The 23769-nt window shown below is 45.3% G+C and overlaps 1 protein-coding gene and 1 pseudogene across 7 annotated transcripts in view; one reads left to right on the top strand and one right to left on the bottom strand.

Moving 5' to 3' along the window:
• TRAF3IP1 (TRAF3 interacting protein 1) overlaps positions 1 to 23769 on the bottom strand; it is a 91154-nt gene that overhangs the window by 33955 nt on the left and 33430 nt on the right. For 6 of the 7 annotated variants that reach the window (XR_003678031.2, XR_003678033.2, XR_003678035.2 and 3 more), the window contains one exon: positions 21073 to 21149. Coding sequence is in view for 3 of the 7 variants with exons in the window: in XM_028483179.2 (XP_028338980.1) it covers positions 21073 to 21149 (77 nt within the window). In the remaining 4 variants the exon portion in view is untranslated. Of the gene's footprint in view, positions 1 to 9303; positions 11395 to 21072; positions 21150 to 23769 lie in introns of those variants that run through there. The other variant, XM_028483194.2, reaches the window with a different exon arrangement.
• Positions 22650 to 22749, top strand: LOC112065145 (uncharacterized; annotated as a pseudogene).

Raw genomic sequence — 23769 nt, 5'->3', positions numbered from 1 at the left:
CTGTGTTCCGCAATGGGAGAGGCCACAACAGTGAGAGGCCCGTGTACCGCAAAAAAAAAAAATAAATAAAATAATAATCATAATCATAATAATCACGTCCAAATTAACCATTAACCCCCAAAGGCAGTTACTGGGCTATGACCCCAGTGAATTTCACGGCTGGAATGTGAAATGGAGAAGAAATCAACACTCAAACCTGTAACTGGAAGTAACGGGATATCAGAGGTCTCCTGCAGAAGATAAACTTCACAGAATTCATGATGAGCATATAAGGAGTGTGCCCAAGGCTAGGAGGGCAAAGGAAATTCACAGAAAGCACGCGGGTCCCAGACACCCTGAGGGTGCTGAGGACAGCGGCAAGAGTGCTGCAGGCGCCCTGCAGACACGGACGGCACAACTAGGTCTTCTTAAGCCGGGACTCATTATTCTTTGCTCCTCCAGCACTCGAGTCAGTCCAAAACACATCCTACAATTCCAGTCAGCCACCGATGCCACGAAGAAAACAGTCGGGTGGGATGCTCGTGGTGAGGGGCCGGAGGGAGGACTGGAGTAGCCGGCAGGCAGGGAAGGCCTCTCTGAAGAGGCGACATGTGAGCGGGGACCTGAGCGGGGGTTTCCGTGACAGGCCTGATGCTGGCCACCCGGCCCAGAGGCCGGAAGCCGCCTGCAGATAACCGTGGCCCACAGCACAAGCCAGGGGAGGAGGCGGCTTGCCCGCAGGAAAGCAATCAGGAAAGCGAGCCGCTAATGACACCCTGACAACAGCCCCGCCCCACCGCCTACAGACAGACAGACAGACCGAGGGAGCGCAGAGGGGACAAACCTCAGCTCTGGGATCCGGCCGAGCCCCCGCAGGGCAGCTGCACCCAGTGTCCCTCCCAGGGCTTCCGGGGCGGGGGTGGGGGAGGGCAAGCTGACCCATGTGTGTAGGAGAAGGACCCCTACCCAGGCCTCGCTACCCGCGACCTATGTGCCCCGCAGGCAAGAGCACGGGAACCTGTGACTGTCGGCAGCTGGGGACCAGGAAACCCTGTGAGATCCGAGCTACCGGTTCTCAAGCTGTCGTCAGATAAGACGTGAGCTCCTGCTTCTGACAGCAGCCCTGGGGAGAGGAGCCCCCGAGGGGACCAACCTCTGTCCGAGAGGAAGGAAGGGCACCCAGCCTCAAGGCTCCATCAAACCTCTGTGAACCAGCTCACTCCTCTGACTTAAACCGTCTAGGGCACAGGAAAAAAAACGAATTTTACAAAACCAACATAATCTTGATCGTAACACCTAATGACAACACACTGACACATTCGAACAAACACCCCAGGTTAATTTCACTTGAAGAAAGATACAAACTTCTATTTTAAAATAGTAGTAAAATTGAATATAGTTCTGCAGTGGACAAATAATAGTCTATGACCAAGCAAAGGTTATTTTAGGAATGTAAGAATTGCTCAACATTAGGAATTCTATTAACATATGATAATCTCAACAGTTGCCAAAAAGATATTTGACAGCATTTAACATCCATTTCTGATCTGATGCCTAGAACAGTGCCCAGGATATGGCAGGTGATCAATAAATGGCTGGTGAGTGAATGCACACTGACTTTTTTTCTTTGGCCGCGCTGTGTGCTGCGCAGGATCTTAGTTCCCTGAGCAGGGATGAACCCGCGCCCCTTGCAGTGGAATCGCAGTCTTAACCACTGGACCACCAGCGACGTCCTGAATACTGACTTCTAAAACAAAATAACTTATAATCATAAAACAAGTTTATATTAAGGTTTTTTTAAAAGGCTGAATAAAAACTAGTAACAAGTGTCCAACTTAAGAAATTAAAAAACAAAACAAAACAAAACAATAAACTCAAAGAGTAGAAGGAAGGAAATAAAGAAAACTTGAAGTATCAGCAAAAAGTAAAATCAAAGATACAAAGTGAAGATCAACAAAGCCACAATTTGGTGGTTTTAAGAGAGTGACAGACAAATTTCTGTAAAAAGTGATTTAAAAAAAAAAAGGAAAAAGCACAAATAAGTAATATTATTATTATTATTTTTTTTTAGCAGTACGTGGGCCTCTCACTGCTGTGGCCTCTCCCGTTGCGGAGCACAGGCTCTGGACGCGCAGGCCCAGCGGCCACGGCTCACGAGCCCAGCTGCTCGGCGGCACGTGGGATCCTCCCGGACCGGGGCACGAACCCGCGTCCCCTGCATCGGCAGGCAGACTCTCAACCACTGCGCCACCAGCGAAGCCCAGTAATATTATTAATTAAAAAAAAAAAACACCTAAACTACAAATAGAGCAGATGTTTAAGAGTTCTATCAAAAGCTTTTTTGCGCACATGGCAACAAAGAGTAGCCACCGCTCGCCACAACCAGAGAAAAGCCCACACACAGCAACGAAGACCCAAAGCAGCCGAAAAAAAAATAAAGTAATAAAATAAATAAATTTTTTATAAAATGCTTTTTTGCAATAAGCTTGATAGTTTAAAAGAAATAAATAACCAGAACTGACTCAGGGAGAAATAGAAGCCTGAATACGCCCATAATTAATACAAAAATAAAAGCAGTAGTTTAAATTTTTCCCACAAAAGAAACACCACACTCGGATGGTTTCACAGGTGAGTCCCACCAAATTGTGAAGAAATGTATCATTCCATCATCTACAATCTCTTCCAGAGAGAAGAAAAGGACACTCCCCAATTCATTCTTAACCTGGGGACAAAAACAAGACGAAGACCACATGAGGAAGAAAATCAGGGGCCCATTTCACCCACGAATATAAGTGGAAAAATACTAATCAGCAACTAGAATCTAGCAGTGGATAAAAAAGATAGCATATCATAGCAATGCTGGTTTTATACCAGGAATGTAAGAATAGTTTAATATGAGAAAAGCTATAAATGATATTTATCAAATTAAAAAAAGACAATAGAATCATCTCAATCAATGTGGAAAGAACATTGAATAAAATCAACACCCATTCAAGATAAAAGCCCCATACTGGGAAAAATCGTACTTTCTCAACTTGTTTTTGCTACAACAATATCAGGAAGGGGTAACTTCTAGAAGCACGTCCATTAAACATCAGGAAGGAAACGAGGTTGCTCAGTCTCACTACTACTATTTCATTACTACCCCGGGCAGAGCAATTAGACCCTATAAAGAAAACCGTGAGGACAGGAAAGGAGGAGGTGAAGCCGCCTTGACTCAAGGTGGCACACGGGCTGGGGTCAGAAGGCCTGCGTGGGAGTCCCGGTTGCACGCTGACCGGTCCCTTAGCCTCCTGGAGCGCCCCCCCCCCCACCCCCGTCTGCATCTCAATATCAGCTACCTTAGTATCCAGTGGCTATTACAGCATAGACCACAAAAGCATCAACAGACGCATTTTGAAGATAATCAGTTTATCGAGGAAGCTGGTTATGAATCAACAGCACGCCTACCTACCAGCAACAAACAGAAAACAGTTTTTAAACATACAGCACTTAGGGCTTCCCTGGTGGCGCAGTGGTTGGGAGTCCGCCTGCCGATGCGGGGGACGCGGGTTCGTGCCCCGGTCCGGGAGGATCCCACGTGCCGCGGAGCGGCTGGGCCCGTGAGCCGTGGCCGCTGAGCCTGCGCGTCCGGAGCCTGTGCTCCGCGACGGGAGAGGCCACAGCAGTGAGGGGCCCGCGTACCGCAAAAAAAACATACAGCACTTACAATAACTTAACGAACCCTGGAGTACCCAGACAGAATCTAACAAGAGATGTGCACAATCTCTACAGAGAAGATCTCAACATTTACGGAAAGACCCAAAAGAAGGCTAAATAAATGCAGAATCTTATGCATGAACACGCCCACGGAACTCAAGAAGCCGGTTATAACGTTTACATGGCAGTGGAAAGGGCCAGTAACAGCCAAACTCCCAGACGTGGGGCCTTATGGTAAAGCTACAGGGACTGAAGCAGGGTGGACAGGGCAGGGCCAGCAAGACAGTGCAGCTCGCGGCCTGCAGGCTGGCCCACCGCCTGCTTTTCATACGGCCCATGAGCTGAGAATGGTGAACTTTCACTTTCTTAAACACTTGCAAAAATATTTAAAGAATAATACTCTGTGACACACACGGAAGTCCTATAAAATTCACATTTCAGTGTCCATAAATAAAAGTTTATTTATGGATACGTTCATGTGCGTGTTGTCTATGGCTGCTTTCACTAGAATGGCCACATTGAGTACTGGGCACAGACCACACGGCTCTCATAGCCGAAAACACTTACTACCTGGCCCTTTACAGAAAAAGTTTGCTAGCCTCTAGTGTAGAGAATCCAGGAAGAGCCTTCATATACAGCAGAGGCAGCATCACAGATCAGTGTGGAGAGGAGGAAAAACTGGGGGGAAAAATTGTAGCTCTACCTCAAGGAATACAGGAAAATCAACTCCACACGGATAAGGACTTAAATGTCATAACAAAGCATTAGTTTTTTAAAGAGAATAAATACCTTTCTGGCCTTAGAAGAGACAAGGATTTCTTAACGAAGACACAGAAAGCACTAACGATAAGGGATAAGGCTGAGAAACTTGACTAGATTAAAACTAAGAACTGAGTAATCAAGAGACACTGAAGAAGGACAAGGAAAGGCTGTGAATAAATGACGCCTTTCATGCGACTTGACCTCCCGTGACTCTCTACCCCACTACCTGCTACTGTGTTATTTTTCTATAAAACTGATGTTTTGAAAGCTGTCTTAAGGATTTCACATTTAATTCTGTAGCCCATTCAAATTCTCTTTGCTTAACTGGTTTTAACGCTCAATTTTAATTCATTTTGTTCACACCAATGCTGCCCACTACAAACGTGTGTGACACATACATAACTTAACATTTTCTTCTAGTTTCGTTAAAAAAGGGAAAAGAAATAGGTGAAATTAACTTCAATAAATTTTTAATTAACATTGTCCAAAATCTTGTTTCAACATGCAGTCAATATAAAACTTACTAACGAGATGGTTTCTGTCTTCCTTCCTTCTATGTCTTCTAAACCCACTGCGTCTGTTACGCTTACAGCACACTTTTCAGTTCAGACCAGCCATTTCCGGGTGCCCAAATGCATCTGACCAGTGGCTCCTGCACTGGCCAGGCCTACCTTCCCCTTTCCAGAGGGGTGGGCTTGGGCTGCTTTTTTTGATCTCTTAGTTATCTAGATAGACTATATTTTAGGCAATCATTTTTTCCAAGAAGAATCCAAGAGCAATATTTTTTGAGCCCTTGCATTATCTGGGTATGTCTTTCATTATTTCTGCATATGAGATGCCAACCTGACTAAATAATAAGAATCTTGGGTCAATCTGTTTCTCTCCAAATGCTATAACCACTATTATTATTCCATTTTCTTCGGGTATTTAGGGCTGCTGAGAAGTGTAAAAGCAAATCTGACTTTGGCTCCTTTGAAAAGAGCCTATTGTTTCTTGCGCTACGGTATACATATAGAATAGTTAAAAACAAACAAACAAACAACAAAAAAACCACCTCAATCCCAACAATACTGCCAATATTGTGAGTTCTCTTTTTACCCAGAACATAACAGCCCTTTTAAGTGCAGGCCCACCGCAGGTTAAGCTTCTTGCTTTTGTGAAAGTACCAAAGCACCTCTTAAAAAGCATACTTTTATGTTTAACATCACATTAATCTAGGTCAGAAAACCATTTAAGCGTCATGCCTTTCACACTTTACTTGGAAATCTGAATTACTGTTCAAACCACAAACTTCCAAGTTGTCGCAGAAAACCGCAGAGCAAGGGGGCTGTGCCTGGCTCCCCACCACCCGGCGGCCCGCGGTCAGGCCATCCGGGGCTTTGCACCAGGAGACCTCCACTGGAGGGGCTGGAAGCACCACCCAGCAGTTAGTGTGGGGCTCCCGAGGCTGCCGCCCCTCCTGTTTATTTCATCTCTGCCAAGGGCTTCCTCACGTGTTAGCATTCCTTCTCTTCCATGTCCCTCTTTCTCTTCTAACTTTTGTTCAGTAGCTCTGAAATTCACCTAGTCAACAGGTAATGATCACTTACTTAGGTCCAATACTATGCGAGCCACGGGAGGGGGAAATGAGTTGCACGGGTCCTCACCTTATGAGATTCCCTTCCGAGGGAACGTCAGTAAGTGGCCTTTCCGGGCCCCTTTCCCTCCTAAACCATTCAGCCCTGAAACCATGAGGTGGGCAGAGCAAAGAAAGCATCTGCACGGGGTGGCAAGCCTGGGGGCCCAGGGTGGGGAGCGGAAAGGGAGGAAGGGAGCAGCAGTCAACGCAGGCTGCAGAGAGGGCACCCATGCGGCGAGACTGGCTAGTCCAGGAGTGACGGGGAGCTGGCCCACCGGGCAGCGGTCACACCGGTGTTCCGGCGAGGGCTGTTGGAACCCAAGGTGGGTGAAGAGGGCAGCCACACAGGCCAGGGGTAACAGCAGCAACGGGGACCGGTTATGTGCAAGGGGGATTCATGTGTAAGTTCACCTACAAAGGATAATGAGAGCCAGGTTTCACACTGTTGGGAAAGAGAAATACAGATACAGAAACAGAAAACTGGAACACACACACACTCACACACTTTTTCTCTTTAGCTCTGACCAACGAGAGGGCCTCAGAGTAGAAACACTTCAAAAGCAGTGAGCACACCTAGTGAGCAGATCTTGGTTTCTAAAGACCCTTCTCCACGGCAAGGAACCAGGAGAAACGGCTCATGCCAGGGCTGAGGCAGGGCAAGTACGGGCAAGGCCTAGAACATCTTGGTGAACCAGAAAGAAAGGAAGAACTCAAAGAATGACAGAGGCAGAATGGAAGCACACAGAAGCCAGTCTGAAGGAGCCCCCACTGGCCAAAGCAGAGGCCATGTCAGCGTTAAAATAACGATAAAACTGAACTGGAAACCATGAGCCCATAGTGATATAAATAATTAAATTGAAAGTTAGTGAAGAACAGGATACTTACGTGGCTCCGAAGCACTTCCCCGCAAAGCAGTACTCATTACGCACAGTAACCCGACAGCGGACAAGCCTGGCAGACACCGAGATCCGAGGCAGCACTAGCAGTAACGGGGACAGATGAAAACACGGGCCCTGTGATAGGAGCCAGTGAGAAGAGCAGGCCTTGCTTCTGGGCTATTCCCACCCAAGATGGTAACAACAGTAGCAATGCAGCAGTGCTCATTTCCTGGGGAAGGTGGCCCTGTTGTAGTGATGAGAATGCCCTTGTTCAGAGAGCTTATTCAGGAAGGTATCCGGGAGTGACAGCAGCAATTTGTTCTCTGAGAGTTCAGAGGGGAGACTTCTTTGTCTTGCACGTGCAACTTTTCTCTAAGTGTAAGATTACTGTGAGAATTAACTGTGGCAACATATCCAGGCACGCGGCTCGGGGCCTGGCCCATAACACAAGCTCAGCAACTCTGGGGCACGATGACTACTGCTGCCACCCCAGGATGGGCTTCGGAGAAGGCCTTCCTCCCCTAGAACCTAAGCCGGCTTCACCCACCCGCAGGCTGAATGCGGAGCCAAGACTAACCAGAGGAGCGGGGCGGGAGGGGCCCTGGAAGGAGGACCATGACATACACTCCTTTTTCACATGGAACATCCCCATCAGTCATCTCTGAAGTATCTGAAAGTGCTCAAAAGTGGTCCTCACAACTTGACACGTCTGACCTGCTTCTAAATCTGCTTTTCTTCAAAAGTAGCTTTTAAAATTGTTTAAAAGTATTTTCTTTGCCTTGTTTAGCTGTTACTATTACAACATGATTGTCTATCATTTTTCACTGCAAGTGACTCTATTTGTGGTACGATAAAGCTTTTAAAAGCTACCTGGAAACCTAATCAGTCTCAAAAATCTTAATATGCGGAAATTACTCCTGAGTTTCAAAACCGAACAAATAAAACTTTTATAACACATCTTGTTTGTAATATGGAGTACACATGGAAGAGTATTAGGATACAGTGTATTTATTTGTAAATAATTTATAAATAGCAATGTCTAAAAAATACACATTTCTACTTTATGTTAAGATCTTTTTTCTTTAAGGGATTTAAGAATATTCTCTAAAATTTATAGCTTATGGAGCAAAACCCTGACACAAAACAAGCCCTTCACTAAGTGGTCATCAGTCCTGGCCTCTGTGACAACAAGGATTACGGAAAGGCTTTATTAGTCATTAAAGGGTTCCGCCTGCTGGGGAGAGGTCTTCGGCCAGAAGGAATGTTTTACAGATTTTATCAGAAGACCCTGATGATGCCCCAATATGAAAAATTACACGTGCGTCCCTGCTATACGTAGGCAATCAAGTATTTCGATGCCAAGCATCTCAGTTTTCCTTGACCCTACAGCACCCGGTGACCCGGACCCCGGGAGGGCGGCAGGGCCGTGCTCTCGGTTCCTCCAGCTCGGTCTCGCTGACACGGCCACGTGACCCAGATTACATTAGAAACTCAAGGAAACCTAATTTATTCATCCAGGTCTGGTCCCTCCAGCAACAGGGCTTCCCTGGAAGCTGCTTTTCAAGTCATAAGTAAACACACAGGAACAATAAAGAGACGGGAACTAGCAAAATAAAATAAACGTGTTTCTCACTTAAAACAGTAAGCACAAATGGGTATGTTTCAGGATGGACAAAAATAACTAAGAATAAGAATAGTTACCAGGAAATAAATGTCTTTGTTTAAAGTGAAGACAAAGAAATATGGGATTTCAGGATTAAACCAGTTCTAGGAACGAGCTGCTCCACGCAATCCACAAAGCACAGGTTCTGCCCCTGCAAACTGGGGGGTGGCGGGAGGTTTCTGGTGAATCTGACATGTGTCCCCAAGCAGCCCACAGGCCCTACTGCATTAAGACCCTCTGCAGGAGTGGAATAAGAGCTGGCCCCAGGCCTTGGGCATGAGACCTCAGCAAGGTACGTAGACGCCCGGACCCCAACTTCCTCAGCAGTGCAGTCCTCCCCCAGTATCCGGGGATTGGTTCAGGACCACCCCCCAACCCCAGACACCAAAATCTTCAGATGCTTAAGTCCCTTATGTAAAATGGCGAAGTATTTGCATATAACCAAGGCACCCTCCCGTATACTTTACATCACCTCTAGATGATTTACAACACCTAATACAGTATAAATGCTATGTAAATGCCATGCAAACAGTTGCCAGCACTGCAAATTTAAGTTTTGATTTTTGGAACTTTCTGGATTTTTTTTTCTTGAAATACCTTCTGTCTGAGTTTGGTTGAATCTGTGGATTCAGACCCCGTGGGTGCAGAGGGCCCACTGTAAATCGTCGATGGTACCGGGCAGGGCTCTGAGCAAGGTGGTGAGATTACAGGAGATGCTGTATGGGGAACGTGGCTCTCCTACCTCTGTCACCCACGGACCTGCAGTCCACCTGGACCAGCAGACACACCTGGGGACCCGCCCTGCAAGGCTGCTCTGTGCTGGGTTTCAGGGGACCAGGCCAGACCTGCACCAGCAGGCCAGCCAAGGCAGGCTGAGGTGGCAGTGGCTCAGCTAGATCATTTTTACACCACTCCTTGTAAGCCTTGATTTCTAATTTTTTTTTTTGTTCCCTTAAAAAAGTTGCGTGACATCTCATGGATATTTTCTAGTCTTCCTACCTCCACAAACTAGCGAGAATTACCCTTCAGTCAGGGCAGCGCACCTGCAGTCTCTTCCTGTCGACGGAGCCAGAGTCTGGCAGCTGGAGCTTCTGTGACGTGTGACGAAATCTCTCTTATTTGTCTACTTTCTGCTCCCCAGACCTTTTCTATAGTCAATTTGTCTAAACTCACTCTGAATCCTAACCCTAACCAACTGACATCCACCCTGTGGCTTCCACAGCACAATTCCCTCCTGCGTTCATTAATGTGTCACAGTGAGTATAGTTAAACCCCAGGGTCCGTACTACTTAGCAACTGAATGTCCATCTACAGACTTAGGCTGTCAAAATCAATCAAACCAAAGATATTTTTTATGCAAAGCACAGAACTTTGGAATTGAGGCCAAAATTACTTATCACGACAGAACTAAAATCTAGGAAAGTATAAATATAATATGATATGAATTTTAAGTTGACATTTTGAGTAAAAATATTTATTTGTCACATTATCATTCACTGAGTAAACATATTAAAGAGAAGATGATGACCATTCAATTTGGAAATGTTTATAAGACTATAGCTAATTCTTATAATCCAAATTGTTAAGTCACATATATATTTTTTCAGGTAAAGTTTCCTCATCCACGTAACAAACCACATCACAGGATATACAGAGAAGGCCTGTGTCCTCATAATTATCTTCACAAAATTCAGATACATATAATGTTTTGATGGTTCCTAAACCACTTTTGTGGTCTATAGTATATCCATGGTATGTTATCTGTAAGTATTCTGAAGTGATACTGTTGATAATTCTGTTTTAATTTTATATCCAAAATTCCAACTCCCCAGCCTGTGTATTGGAAAACACTGCACTACTTGGGAACATGAAACTATCCCCTTATTTCCAAATAAAGAAAGAAAGAAATACAAAAACCCTATAACTCTTCATGATTACAATCAATTTCAGTGGTTCCCCAGTTTAGCTATTAAAGTCTCACCAGTGAAGAAATATCATAGCATACGTCCCCTTTTACCTCTTTCATAGCAATTTCAACAGGAACAATATTCTTAGCAAAAGAACATCCAATAGTACTAGGACCATGAACTTCCAAACTAAGAATACATTTATCAGGGCTTCCCTGGTGGCGCAGTGGTTGAGAGTCCGCCTGCCGATGCAGGGGACATGGGTTCGTGCCCCGGTCCGGGAAGATCCCAAGTGCCGCAGAGCGGCTGGGCCCGTGGGCCATGGCCGCTGAGCCTGCGCGTCCGGAGCCTGTGCTCCGCAACGGGAGAGGCCACAACAGTGAGAGGCCCGCGTACCGCAAAAAAAAAAAAAAAAAAAAAAAAGAATACATTTATCAGGTGCAGAATTTCAGTTAAGCAGGGATTTGGAATAGCGTTTTTTTCTAACCGGGTTAAGAAATTTGTAATGAAATTGCACCATCTAGCTACCAAAATAAGAAATAACTTGACGATCTATTCAGATCACCAAAGTAAGAGAATAGGACCGAAACCCCTGACTTTCACATAAGAATTTAGATAATTACTATTAGCTATATTCTACTTATTACAATTAAAATATAACATGTTTGTGATAAGATCATTTTATCCATCAAGAGGCATTTCAAGATACAAGAGGTTCTCTTATGCCCAAATAAGTTCTTCTTTAAGACAGTCATCCATAATCTCTATGACGTGTGGGTGCTACCTTAGGTCCTTATGACAGCTTTCCTTCGGAAGGGCAGTGAAATACATACACGCAGGTCCAATTCAACACACGCTCAGGTTCTCATCTGAAGAGATGTATGACCTCTAGCAGTCCCAGTACAATACATGGTTTATGTGACCGAGAAGATAAAGAGAGTAAAATCACCAAAACTTTAAATAAACAAAGAGAAAGAAATCTACAAAGAGAAATAGACTCTCTGAGTCTATTTCAAAATAAAGAATTTAAATGAAAAGAAAAAGCGTCTGAACTTTAACATTCACAGAACAGATATAAAATGAAAAAACACCCGAGAGAAGACTGTATAAAAGGAGATTGACAAATTAGGAGTGAGAAATCTTTAAATGGTACTTTAAACTGAGTGAACCATCCTTGACACTGCTGGTTATTCTCCAAAGCATCTTCATTTATAAAGCTTAAAAAGCAAGCATTTTTAAAGCATAAGGGAACACTGTAATAAAACTGCTTTTCTGGTTGTTTTTCAAAAACTTCATAAATCTGAAGGAAAAAAATACTTGGCATGGGCTAATATCTTACTATTAACAAAGTTTATATTTCCTCTTGAAAAGAGAGCAAGTAAGTCAGGATGATGAAGAAAATGCTCAAAGCAATCTGACTCACATATTTATTCTATAATGTATTCCTCAAGTCCATTAGCACAATAAGAAACGGCTTTTCTTCCAACAAAACTTCAAAGACAGGCTGGAGAGATGCCCAGATTACAAATATGTATTTCCTTAGCATTGAAAAAAATGCTCCTTCCAAAAAAATAAAAAGTACCGAAACTAAGGGCACACTACAAGTTATGTGAGAGCAGAGAAAACACCTACTATTTGAATTTTTGAATAAGATAGAAAAGATAAGCAATTAATATTATGATTAATACATATAAATCAATAATGATCATAGATAGATACGGTCTGCACATAGTCGTCCAATCACCTCTCCGTGAAATCAACAGTGTGCACTGAAGTGTGGACACCAAAGAGAGAAAGTAAACATACTCTGCAAGCACTCTGAAACATTTATAAAAACTGACCACAAACTAGGCCACAAAGAAAGTCTCAATTCCAAATAATCAACATCATACAGACCAAATTCTTTGAACATGCAACTATATTAGATACTGTTAAAAAAAAAAAAAAACTTTGTAAAAACCTTTATGTTTAAAAACTAAAGACCAGACTCCTAAATAGCCCACATGTTAAAGAAGAAATAACAACCAACTACTTCATATTAAAATTCAAGGCGTTTTTAGTATTCAAAAAATTTTAAACTTAAGGATATAAAGCATGCTTAGAGGGAGATGTACAGTCTTAAATATATTTGTTTAAAATGATAAAGACTAAAAATAAATGAGTTGTGTCTTTTACTCAAGAGGCTAGAAAAACTAAACACCCAAAGAAATTAAGAGGAAGAATAAAGAGTAGATATCAATGAAATGAAAATAAAAGTGAGTACCTACAAAACCAAAAGTTGATTCTTTGCTAGAGGGTGTCTCCTTCAATAGTTTTTTCAAAGTCTTATCAAAGGAAAATAGACGCAAAACTTTTGGAAGAAAAGGAAAACTATAACTATAGATATATTTTTTAAATCATAAAAGTATCTTGAAACATCTTTTTGCCATGACTCTGTAAAATGTGCATGAAATAAGCAACTTCCTAGAGAAGCACCGTGGAAGGGACTGCTGGTTGACCCCCGTGTCTGATCTCCCTACTTATAGCAAAGCTTCCTGCCCTGTGTGCAGCCCACATGTGGTAGCCGTGCTGGTTCCAGAACCCTCGGCCCCTAGCCAGGCAGGCAGCCTCTGCCACTTACCCAAGTGCCTTGCAAAATCATCATTTTCTGACCATGCCAGGCAATGAGAAAATTTGGCAAGTTCTAGTCTGTATGAATGGAACCTCTGATTGCTAGCTAAGAAAACGGATGCCTGGAATAAAGGTGTCACTTCATAGACCCCTTCGTGACAAAGACCTGGCCAATATAATGTTAAGTAGAAGTAGTGTGCGTCACTTCCATTAAATAGCCTAAGAGAGAAGAGGTGGGCCCTTCTCCTACTTCCCTTTTCTTTCTTGCTGGCTGGAACGCAGTCGTGAAGGCTAGAGCCGACAGCCATCGTGGCCCACAAGGTGCCCTGAGGAATGGAAGTCACGCGTGGAGGAAGGAGGCAGAGGGTCTGGATCACCACCACCTCCAGACTGACTCATGACCTTCCACCTCACTTACGCCACTATTGCTTCAGAGCTTTCCTCCACCCACAGGTAACCCTAATCCTGATTCAAATATTAATTACCGTAATAAACTCAAAAAGAAATAGGAAATGGAAAGTCACTTAGGAAGTGACTTGGTAAAACAAACAGAAAGGACCAGTTTGAGAGAACAGAAAAGCTAGCAACAGAGATGCCAATACTAAGAAAAGTGAGAGAGGAGGAGGAACCAGCAATGGAGACAGAGGAGAGGTGACCGGCACGGAGCAGGGGCACCAGAGAGGCACGCTGCTGTCCTGGGAGCCAAAGGGAGGAGGCACATCAAGGAGGCGCCCAACTGAATCAGGTGCTGCTACTAATTCCAGTAAGATGAGGACTGAGAATTCCACGAGGAGGATTTAACAACCAGAAGGCAGGTGACCTGGACAAGAGCATCTCAGAAGAGGCCTTCACAAGAGGATGGGCAGGGGTGAACTGTAGCTGGTGAGTACATCCAATTCCCCTGAGGAGTTCTGCTATATAGGGAGGCGAGGCAATGGAGGAAGAGTGAGCAGCCAAAGCAAAATCAAGAAGGATGAAAACAATTCCAACCAAAATCACAACAGGATTTCTAATGGAACCACACAAGCTGATTCTAAAATTCATACAAAGCCAGAAAGGTTTAAGAATAACAGCCAAGGGGCTTCCCTGGTGGCACAGTGGTTGGGAGTCCGCCTGCCGATGCAGGGGACGCGGGTTCGCGCCCCGGTCCGGGAGGATCCCACATGCCGCGGAGCGGCTGGGCCCGTGAGCCGTGGCCGCTGGGCCTGCGCGTCCAGAGCCTGTGCTCCGCAACGGGAGAGGCCACAGCGGAGAGAGGCCCGCGGTACAGCCAAGACAACCTGGGGTGTGGGAGGAGTGAAGGGGGACAATTAGAACGTCTCTCCCAGACGTAAAAACATTGGACTTAAAACAGGAGGAACACAGCAGAGCCCAGAAATACACCCACACACGAGGGGTCTGGGTTCACTAGAGGGCGGCACCACTTACGAGGAGAAAATAAGCAGGTCCCTACCCATGACATAAACAAAAACTCCAGATTAGAGAGCTAGATGTAAAAAAGAAAACAAACTATTTTAAGAAAACTCTTGAGACCATCTCTATTACCAGGATAGGACAGTTTTTTTTTTTTTAAGGCAAGCGCAAAACAACTTATAAAGAAAAAGGCTGATTAAATTTTATATCAAAATAGAAAAGTTCTGTATATAAAAAGACATTAAGTTAGACAAGTAACAGACTGGGAAGATGTTTACAGCATGAGACACAAGGGATTATTCCATGACACATGTAATATATGCAACCATAACACATACCATATATGATATTTATTATCATAGGATATATGACATACGCAACGATTTTACACACACACACACACACACACACACACACCCCAATAACAAAAGGAAAAACACCACTAAAGAAAATGGGCAAAGATGTGAACAGGCAACACACGAGAAGAAACCACAGTGTCAATTCCAAAACCCACAAGCGCTGAAAATGGAAAGCTTTTTCATAAACTTGGCACCAAAACTCACGTGAGGTTATTTTTAGCATCCTGCCCACGCCCTCGGTGGGACTCTCAATCCACGCTGTTGCGGAACTGTTCATGCATTTGGCTACCTCTGACCTCAGCAGGGATGAGGGGTGTGCAGCGTAGGCACCACATCACGTTTCTAAACCCAAATACTTATGGCATCAGGAGCTCTGCATGCAGGACTGCGAGCGAACCGGCACCAGGCAGCTGGTGGGCAAGTTCTAGTCTGTATGAATGGAACCTCTGATTGCTAGCTAAGAAAACGGATGCCTGGAATAAAGGTGTCACTTCATAGACCCCTTCGTGACAAAGACCTGGCCAATATAATGTTAAGTAGAAGTAGTGTGCGTCACTTCCATTAAATAGCCTAAGAGAGAAGAGGTGGGCCCTTCTCCTACTTCCCTTTTCTTTCTTGCTGGCTGGAACGCAGTCGTGAAGGCTAGAGCCGACAGCCATCGTGGCCCACAAGGTGCCCTGAGGAATGGAAGTCACGCGTGGAGGAAGGAGGCAGAGGGTCTGGATCACCACCACCTCCAGACTGACTCATGACCTTCCACCTCACTTACGCCACTATTGCTTCAGAGCTTTCCTCCACCCACAGGTAACCCTAATCCTGATTCAAATATTAATTACCGTAATAAACTCAAAAAGAAATAGGAAATGGAAAGTCACTTAGGAAGTGACTTGGTAAAACAAACAGAAAGGACCAGTTTGAGAGAACAGAAAAGCTAGCAACAGAGATGCCAATACTAAGAAAAGTGAGAGAGGAGGAGGAACCAGCAATGGAGACAGAGGAGAGGTGACCGGCACGGAGCAGGGGCACCAGAGAGGCACGCTGCTGTCCTGGGAGCCAAAGGGAGGAGGCACATCAAGGAGGCGCCCAACTGAATCAGGTGCTGCTACTAATTCCAGTAAGATGAGGACTGAGAATTCCACGAGGAGGATTTAACAACCAGAAGGCAGGTGACCTGGACAAGAGCATCTCAGAAGAGGCCTTCACAAGAGGATGGGCAGGGGTGAACTGTAGCTGGTGAGTACATCCAATTCCCCTGAGGAGTTCTGCTATATAGGGAGGCGAGGCAATGGAGGAAGAGTGAGCAGCCAAAGCAAAATCAAGAAGGATGAAAACAATTCCAACCAAAATCACAACAGGATTTCTAATGGAACCACACAAGCTGATTCTAAAATTCATACAAAGCCAGAAAGGTTTAAGAATAACAGCCAAGGGGCTTCCCTGGTGGCACAGTGGTTGGGAGTCCGCCTGCCGATGCAGGGGACGCGGGTTCGCGCCCCGGTCCGGGAGGATCCCACATGCCGCGGAGCGGCTGGGCCCGTGAGCCGTGGCCGCTGGGCCTGCGCGTCCAGAGCCTGTGCTCCGCAACGGGAGAGGCCACAGCGGAGAGAGGCCCGCGGTACAGCCAAGACAACCTGGGGTGTGGGAGGAGTGAAGGGGGACAATTAGAACGTCTCTCCCAGACGTAAAAACATTGGACTTAAAACAGGAGGAACACAGCAGAGCCCAGAAATACACCCACACACGAGGGGTCTGGGTTCACTAGAGGGCGGCACCACTTACGAGGAGAAAATAAGCAGGTCCCTACCCATGACATAAACAAAAACTCCAGATTAGAGAGCTAGATGTAAAAAAGAAAACAAACTATTTTAAGAAAACTCTTGAGACCATCTCTATTACCAGGATAGGACAGTTTTTTTTTTTTTAAGGCAAGCGCAAAACAACTTATAAAGAAAAAGGCTGATTAAATTTTATATCAAAATAGAAAAGTTCTGTATATAAAAAGACATTAAGTTAGACAAGTAACAGACTGGGAAGATGTTTACAGCATGAGACACAAGGGATTATTCCATGACACATGTAATATATGCAACCATAACACATACCATATATGATATTTATTATCATAGGATATATGACATACGCAACGATTTTACACACACACACACACACACACACACACCCCAATAACAAAAGGAAAAACACCACTAAAGAAAATGGGCAAAGATGTGAACAGGCAACACACGAGAAGAAACCACAGTGTCAATTCCAAAACCCACAAGCGCTGAAAATGGAAAGCTTTTTCATAAACTTGGCACCAAAACTCACGTGAGGTTATTTTTAGCATCCTGCCCACGCCCTCGGTGGGACTCTCAATCCACGCTGTTGCGGAACTGTTCATGCATTTGGCTACCTCTGACCTCAGCAGGGATGAGGGGTGTGCAGCGTAGGCACCACATCACGTTTCTAAACCCAAATACTTATGGCATCAGGAGCTCTGCATGCAGGACTGCGAGCGAACCGGCACCAGGCAGCTGGTGCGAGCGAACCGGCACCAGGCAGCTGGTGTGAGGCCAGAGCAACCGGTACAAAGCCCCGAGCACAGAGGGAGGCGACACATGCGCGTTGCTGTTAATACTAAATTAAAGAAACAGGAAGATACAGTCGTACATCCTTCAGATTGGCAAAAAAATCTGTTAAGGGTGACAATTTAACAAATGATGCTGGAACATTTGGATACCACATGCAAAAACAAATAAACTTCAATATACCTCGCATTCTATACAAAAATTAACTCAAAATATAAAACCTAAAACTATGAAACCTCTAGAAAATATATGAAGAAACCTCTATGACTGAGGGTTAGGCAAGACTTCTTAGACACAACACCAAAAGCACAAGCAACAAAAACAGCAAACTGCTACATTTTTTTTTTTTTTTTTTTTTTTTTGCGGTACGCGGGCCTCTCGCTGTTGTGGCCTCTCCCGTTGCGGAGCGCAGGCTCCGGACGCGCAGGCCCAGCGGCCACGGCTCACGGGCCCAGCCGCTCCGCGGCACGTGGGATCTCCCCGGACCGGGGCACGAACCCGTGTCCCCTGCATCGGCAGGCGGACTCCCAACCACTGCGCCACCAGGGAGGCCCCAAACCGCTACATTTGACTGCTTTAAAATTTTAAACTTCTGCTCTTTGAAAGACGCTGTTAAGAGAAGGAAAAGACAAGCCACAGACTGGATGAAAATATTTACACATCATGTCTGATAAGGGTCTCGTATCCAGAATGTAACAAGAATTCTCAGAACTCAACAGGAAGAAAACAACCAGCCTAATTTTAAAAGGGACAAAAAAATTTGGACACTTTACCAAAGAAGATATCAGAATGGAAAAATAAGCACAGAAAAGACGTTCGACATCATCAGCAGCTAAGAAAATGCAAATCAAAACCACGAGAAATTAAAAAGACTGGCCATACCAAGTGCTGATGAGGATGTGGAGGAACTGGAACTCAACTGCTGGTTGGAATGGAAAGTGGCGCAGACACCCTGGAAGACAGTCTGGCAGTGTTTTAAAAAGGTGAACATACATTTACCACGCGACCCAGCAGTCCCACTCCTAAGTACTTGCCCGATGGGATGACGCTATTTGTCCACACAAAGACGTGTTCACAGCAGCTTTGTCTGCAACAGTCCCAAACTGGAAACAACCCAGATGCTCCTTGGCTGCTACATGGGTAAGCGCACAGCGGTACAGCCGTACCGCCGCCTACTTACTACTCAGCGGTAAAAGAAAAAGTGAACTGTTGATACACGACGCACCGTGGAGATATCTCAAAGTAATCAGGTGATAAAAGGAGCCAGACCCAATAAAAAGGATATACCAACCGAGTGCATTCATAGTCAGTTCTAGGAACGCAAACTAAGGTGACAGAAGGCAGATGAGCGGCTGCTGGGGATTGGGGGGAGGGGGGACATGGAGAGGCGTGGGTGGGAGGGATGCCCAGGGGCCACTTCTGAGGGCGGTGGGCACGTTCGTTATCTTGGCTGTGGCTGCACGGATGTGTGGCAACAGAGACTTTCATTCCATTCGGAGAACAAATCGGTGCAGCCTTTGACGGTACCTGGTGAAACTGCAGCTCTGCCCGCGCTCTGGCAGAGCAGTTCCAGGCCTGGCACGGCCTCTGAAGTACGGGGGTCGCAAATCACAGGCCCAAGCCTGGTTCTGCTGCTGTGAATACAGTCTCATCGGAACGCAGCCACACACCTGTTTACTGGTATCTATGCTATAGCCGTTTGCAAGCCCGTCAGCAGAGATGAGACGTTACAACAGACACTGTATGGCTCTGAAGGCTTAAATATTTACTCTCTGGCCTTTTACAGAAGACGTTTCCCGACCACTGCTGGAAAGAGACACCGGCTCTTGTGTGCCAGGACACACGCAGAGGAGCCCGTGGAAGCACTGTTCACAACAGCGAAAGGTTGAAGAATCCTAAATGTCCATCAGTAAAGGAATTAATTACTGACAAACACTGGAACACCATTCATCAGTTTAAATGAATAAACTAGATCTACTGGTATCAAAACAGGCAGGGTCTCAGAAACATCACGCTGTCTGAAGAAAGCAACTTGCACAACAAATCAACAACAGGATAAAGTTACAAACTCATAAAGCAATGCAGATACACATAAGAGTAAGGAGCACACCAAATTCATCTTAGCGGCTGCCCTCGTGAGAACAGGATTAGAGCAAGGACAGAAAGGACTTCAACTTCTCCTATACGTTTTAACTTATTTTTGAAAATCTAATTAAAATGTTTTTAGAAGGCCCACAAGTTAAATTTAAATCTGATGTCTATAACATACCAAAGAAAAAAAAACAGAGAAACTTGCTGACTTTTCCCGCCCAACTGTAATACACATCGCCCCTGACTTTAGAACACTCACTAACTGTACTTCTTTAAAGCAGCAAATGTTCACCAAACAAGGGAATTTTTTCCCTTTTATCTTCTGAAGTCAGAAGATCTACTAATCTGAAATTTACTCTTCAGAGGAAACTGAAACACAGGCCTAGTGTGCTTTGCAGAAAAACATAGCTATAAAATTTAAACCAACTGAAGCTTCAAAGGTTACCTACAGTAACAGCCCGAGGCCCACACTGGAGGTTTCTGACAGGGCTGCAGAAACACTGCCAGGGACACCGGGACAAGTCCTCAGGCCTATGAAAAGGGCTATGACATATTAAAATTCCACAGCAATCGACAATAAACGGCAGAAAGAGTTTTTCTCCTTTCAGAAGAGCTGGCGGTGGTGCTGCCGGCAGAACTCAGGCTACGCTACTCTCCCGTTACTGCTGTAACGGGCCCCCTCTAATGGTGGGCTCGACCATGCAGCTCTCCTCAGCAGCTATTAATCCTGCAGGCCGTATCTGCATGCCAAACCAGGACATTTTAAGCAAAATTATCTAAAACAAATAACCGTTCACTCAACCGGAAGGAAAGAAAGGCGTCTGTGGGAGTGTGTGTGTAAAACTTACTGCAACTGCTGGCTGCTGAAAAAGCTAACTAACCAAGACCCCCAAATGAAGGTTTATTCTTATTTTTTACGGCGCGACGACAGAGGCCTCACCGCGGCATCTGAGGCACACCACCCGGCCTGCGGCTATTCACCCCAGGTCACGTGCCCAAGCGCAGTGGCTGGTAGGAGGCCACGGGTTCCAACAAAGCCACGGCACACACCTGTAAGGGAGACGGCTGGAGGCCAGATACAAATAGCGCGAGTATTTACAAGCCAGCCCTGAAAACTTCCCCCGACTCTTACTCTGTCATCAGCCAGGGCCATGCGGACAGCCTGTCCACTCTGCGCAGGGGGAAGGGACGCACCAGGCAGGAAGGGGTCAACATGGGGTCAGAGCGGAACAGGCCTTGGACCCTGACTCCTGAGCTCCCAAGCAAGGCCAATGCCCCACCCAGGACGGGACTGGACATGGGTCCAGGGAAGCAACGTCATACCCCAAAAGCCCCAAATCTTCTATCCTCCCAACTGGGGGGGGGGGGGGGAGATGGGAAGAGGCTTGTAAACATGTAAACAGACATTACTGATAATCACAACATTTGAAAGATGCTTCTAATTTTTAAATGTAAATGTGTGAAACAGACTGCTAAGACGCCACTGTTTACAAAAATCATTTTGTTACCTTCTCTCCAGGTTTGGGTGACTGCTGCAACTTCTCATAATCTTTCTTAGTCTCCAAAATTTTTTTGACCAGTCCTCCTGTTGGAAACCAGTGGTTTTATGTTAACGCGATTCTCTGCCCGAAGAAGCTACCCTGTTCTAAAGGGGTGGGGGGCTGGGGCTGAGGAGGGATACTCAGTTCTTATTCTTTCCCTTTCTGTACTGAAACAGCTTCAGATAATCGTTATGTGATAAAAGATGAGAAAAGACCAAAGCAACTCTCGCAGCCTATTGTAGACTAAGTGCGAATACTTTTTTTACACTGGGACAAGTCATCAGCTTTTTTTTTCTTTTAAAAAGGATTGCTCGTGGGGTAAACATCATACGAAAAACCATTTGAATATGTCTTGTTTGGTACATTTGACCTTGGAACCATGTGAATATTTTACATAAGGGAATATTTTAGATAAATAAAACAAAATTAAATCAAAAACGTCAAAGCCTAAAACTTGAAAGCAAAATGAAACTATAAACATAACAGTATCGAAACCCTGAAGCATCATGAACTGTGAGCTCATATTTGAAATCGTGTATCCACTGAATCAGAAGCTGGAGCAGTGTCACAATCCGTGCTCTGCAGGACTGAGACCCGAGGAAGAAGAGGTTCATCTGAAACCCTGAAATCAGACCTGCCTCCTTCCCCTTGACCCTGTCCCGGCCCCACCCCCCGTTACAGCTATGCAGGCCAAACACACTTATCACCAAGCCCACCTTCTCCCGCCATGCCTTGCAACCAGAGCCCTAAGACCCTGGAGGTACACCAGAGAAAACCCACAGGAGCAAATGCCTCCCTTTTTCCAGTCCTGAGGGACCATGAAGCAAATATCATGAAAGAGTCCCTTCTAATTGCTCCTTGAGGACAGAAGTGACGGTGACGTTTTCATTTTGGTTTTTTGCTTTTGTTTCTTAACTTTTTATAAATAAATAAATAAACATAACAGTATCATGTTGGCAAGCAGAACGGAACAGAGAAGAATTGGTTGTACATCCCTAATGGGATATGCACTAAGAACAAAAAAGCAAAGAGATCTGCCAAAAACGATCCTAAGGTGTTTCCAGTAATCACGTTGTTGTTCACCACCAGTGGCGTTGCTCTAAATTGCTGTGAGTGCGCAAGGCAGGGTAAAGAAACAAACAGCTACTGCTGCTGGGAGCCAGGATTGGGGCACGAGGCAGGAACGTGCCTGCAAAAATCAAAGAACTTAGGAAGAACCCTGCAATCATAAATCTAAGTTGGAAATACCAGTACAAACTCAGGATATACTTTCCTACAAAAAAAACTAGAAAACCCCCAGAAACAATCACCAACCCAGAAGCAAGCTGCAGCCAGGCTCCTTAGAGACACGGGGCGGGAAATACACAAAACAAGTCTGAAACATCTGTCCTACCATAAACAAGGAAGCTACAAAGTCCGCCGGGACGCATCAAAAGGCCCCCACGGTCAAACACTGGGCAACAGAACATCAAGGGGAAAACCGAGCTGGACTGAAATGGAAGACGTCAGGTGTGTTAAAAGCCGTGACATCATTCGGGCGTCAAGCGCTTGCTTCGGCAGCACATGTATTAAAACTGGAACGATACAGAGAAGGTTAGCGTGACACTTGTGCACGAACGACACGCAAATTCGTTCCATATTTTTGTAAATCAGCTACTCCAATGAAAATTAAAAACAAAAAACAAAAAACCCACCACCACCACCAAATCCCTCATTAGTCACCCCTGAAGGTGCCAGGAGACAAATGCACTATTAAGAAAACCGATCAGTGAAGGGGAAGCACGAAGCTGGGCCTCGGAGCGGCAAATTCCTGCAGAGGGAAAGCCTCACAGTGCGGAGACCGCCAACCAAGACGTGCTGGGGGCGGGGGGGCGGGACGAGAATGGTCACTGTGCCCACAACCCTCGTGAAACAACAGACTGAGACCAACCTCCAAGCACAGAGACGGGCAGGTGTGATGAAGAACCAGCACCACTTGTCAAGTGTTCTTGCCCGAAAAACCTGAATCTGACCAAGTCTCTAGAACCGATTTACAGGAACCGAAGAACATGGAAGAAACCCACAACACCGGGGTGTGACAAGCAACACCCAACTGCGAGGAACTCTGCTGGACACCCGACCAGCCTCTTCAACAAATAAATTACAAGGGGGATGGGGTGGGAGGGGACCTACAGGCTAAGAGCGGATTCAGAGTTAGATCCACCAGCTGCAAACACAGGGACCTTATTTGGATTCTGACTCATACAAACCAGAAAAAAAACACACAAAACAACTGGAAAAAAAAAACCAGGCATTTGATGATATTAAGGAATGACTGCTTTTTTATATATATAATAATGGAGTTATGGTTATGCTTTTTAAAAAAGAACATGTTTATGGCAAAAATGATGCTCTCCAGGACTTGAAAGCAGTCGGGGGAGACTAAGACCAGATGACCGCTCACCGCAAAAGCTGCACGACAGTCAGGGGTTCACGAGACTATTCTCTCTGCTTCTACAAACGTTTGAAATCAAAGAAGACACTGTGCTTGGGAAGAAAACAATATGACAGAACCGTCGAGCTGGGAAGGACTTCGGGGGTCATCCCATCCCACAGTCTAACCGCGCAGAAAAGAAGTGATGCCATCCCCACAACTGCCTACGGCCGCCCTCCGGGGTCCTGGCC

This window comes from Physeter macrocephalus, chromosome 2, assembly GCF_002837175.3.
Source record: "Physeter macrocephalus isolate SW-GA chromosome 2, ASM283717v5, whole genome shotgun sequence".
NCBI lineage: Eukaryota > Metazoa > Chordata > Mammalia > Artiodactyla > Physeteridae > Physeter > Physeter macrocephalus.
This window is presented reverse-complemented; position numbering and strand designations above follow the sequence as displayed.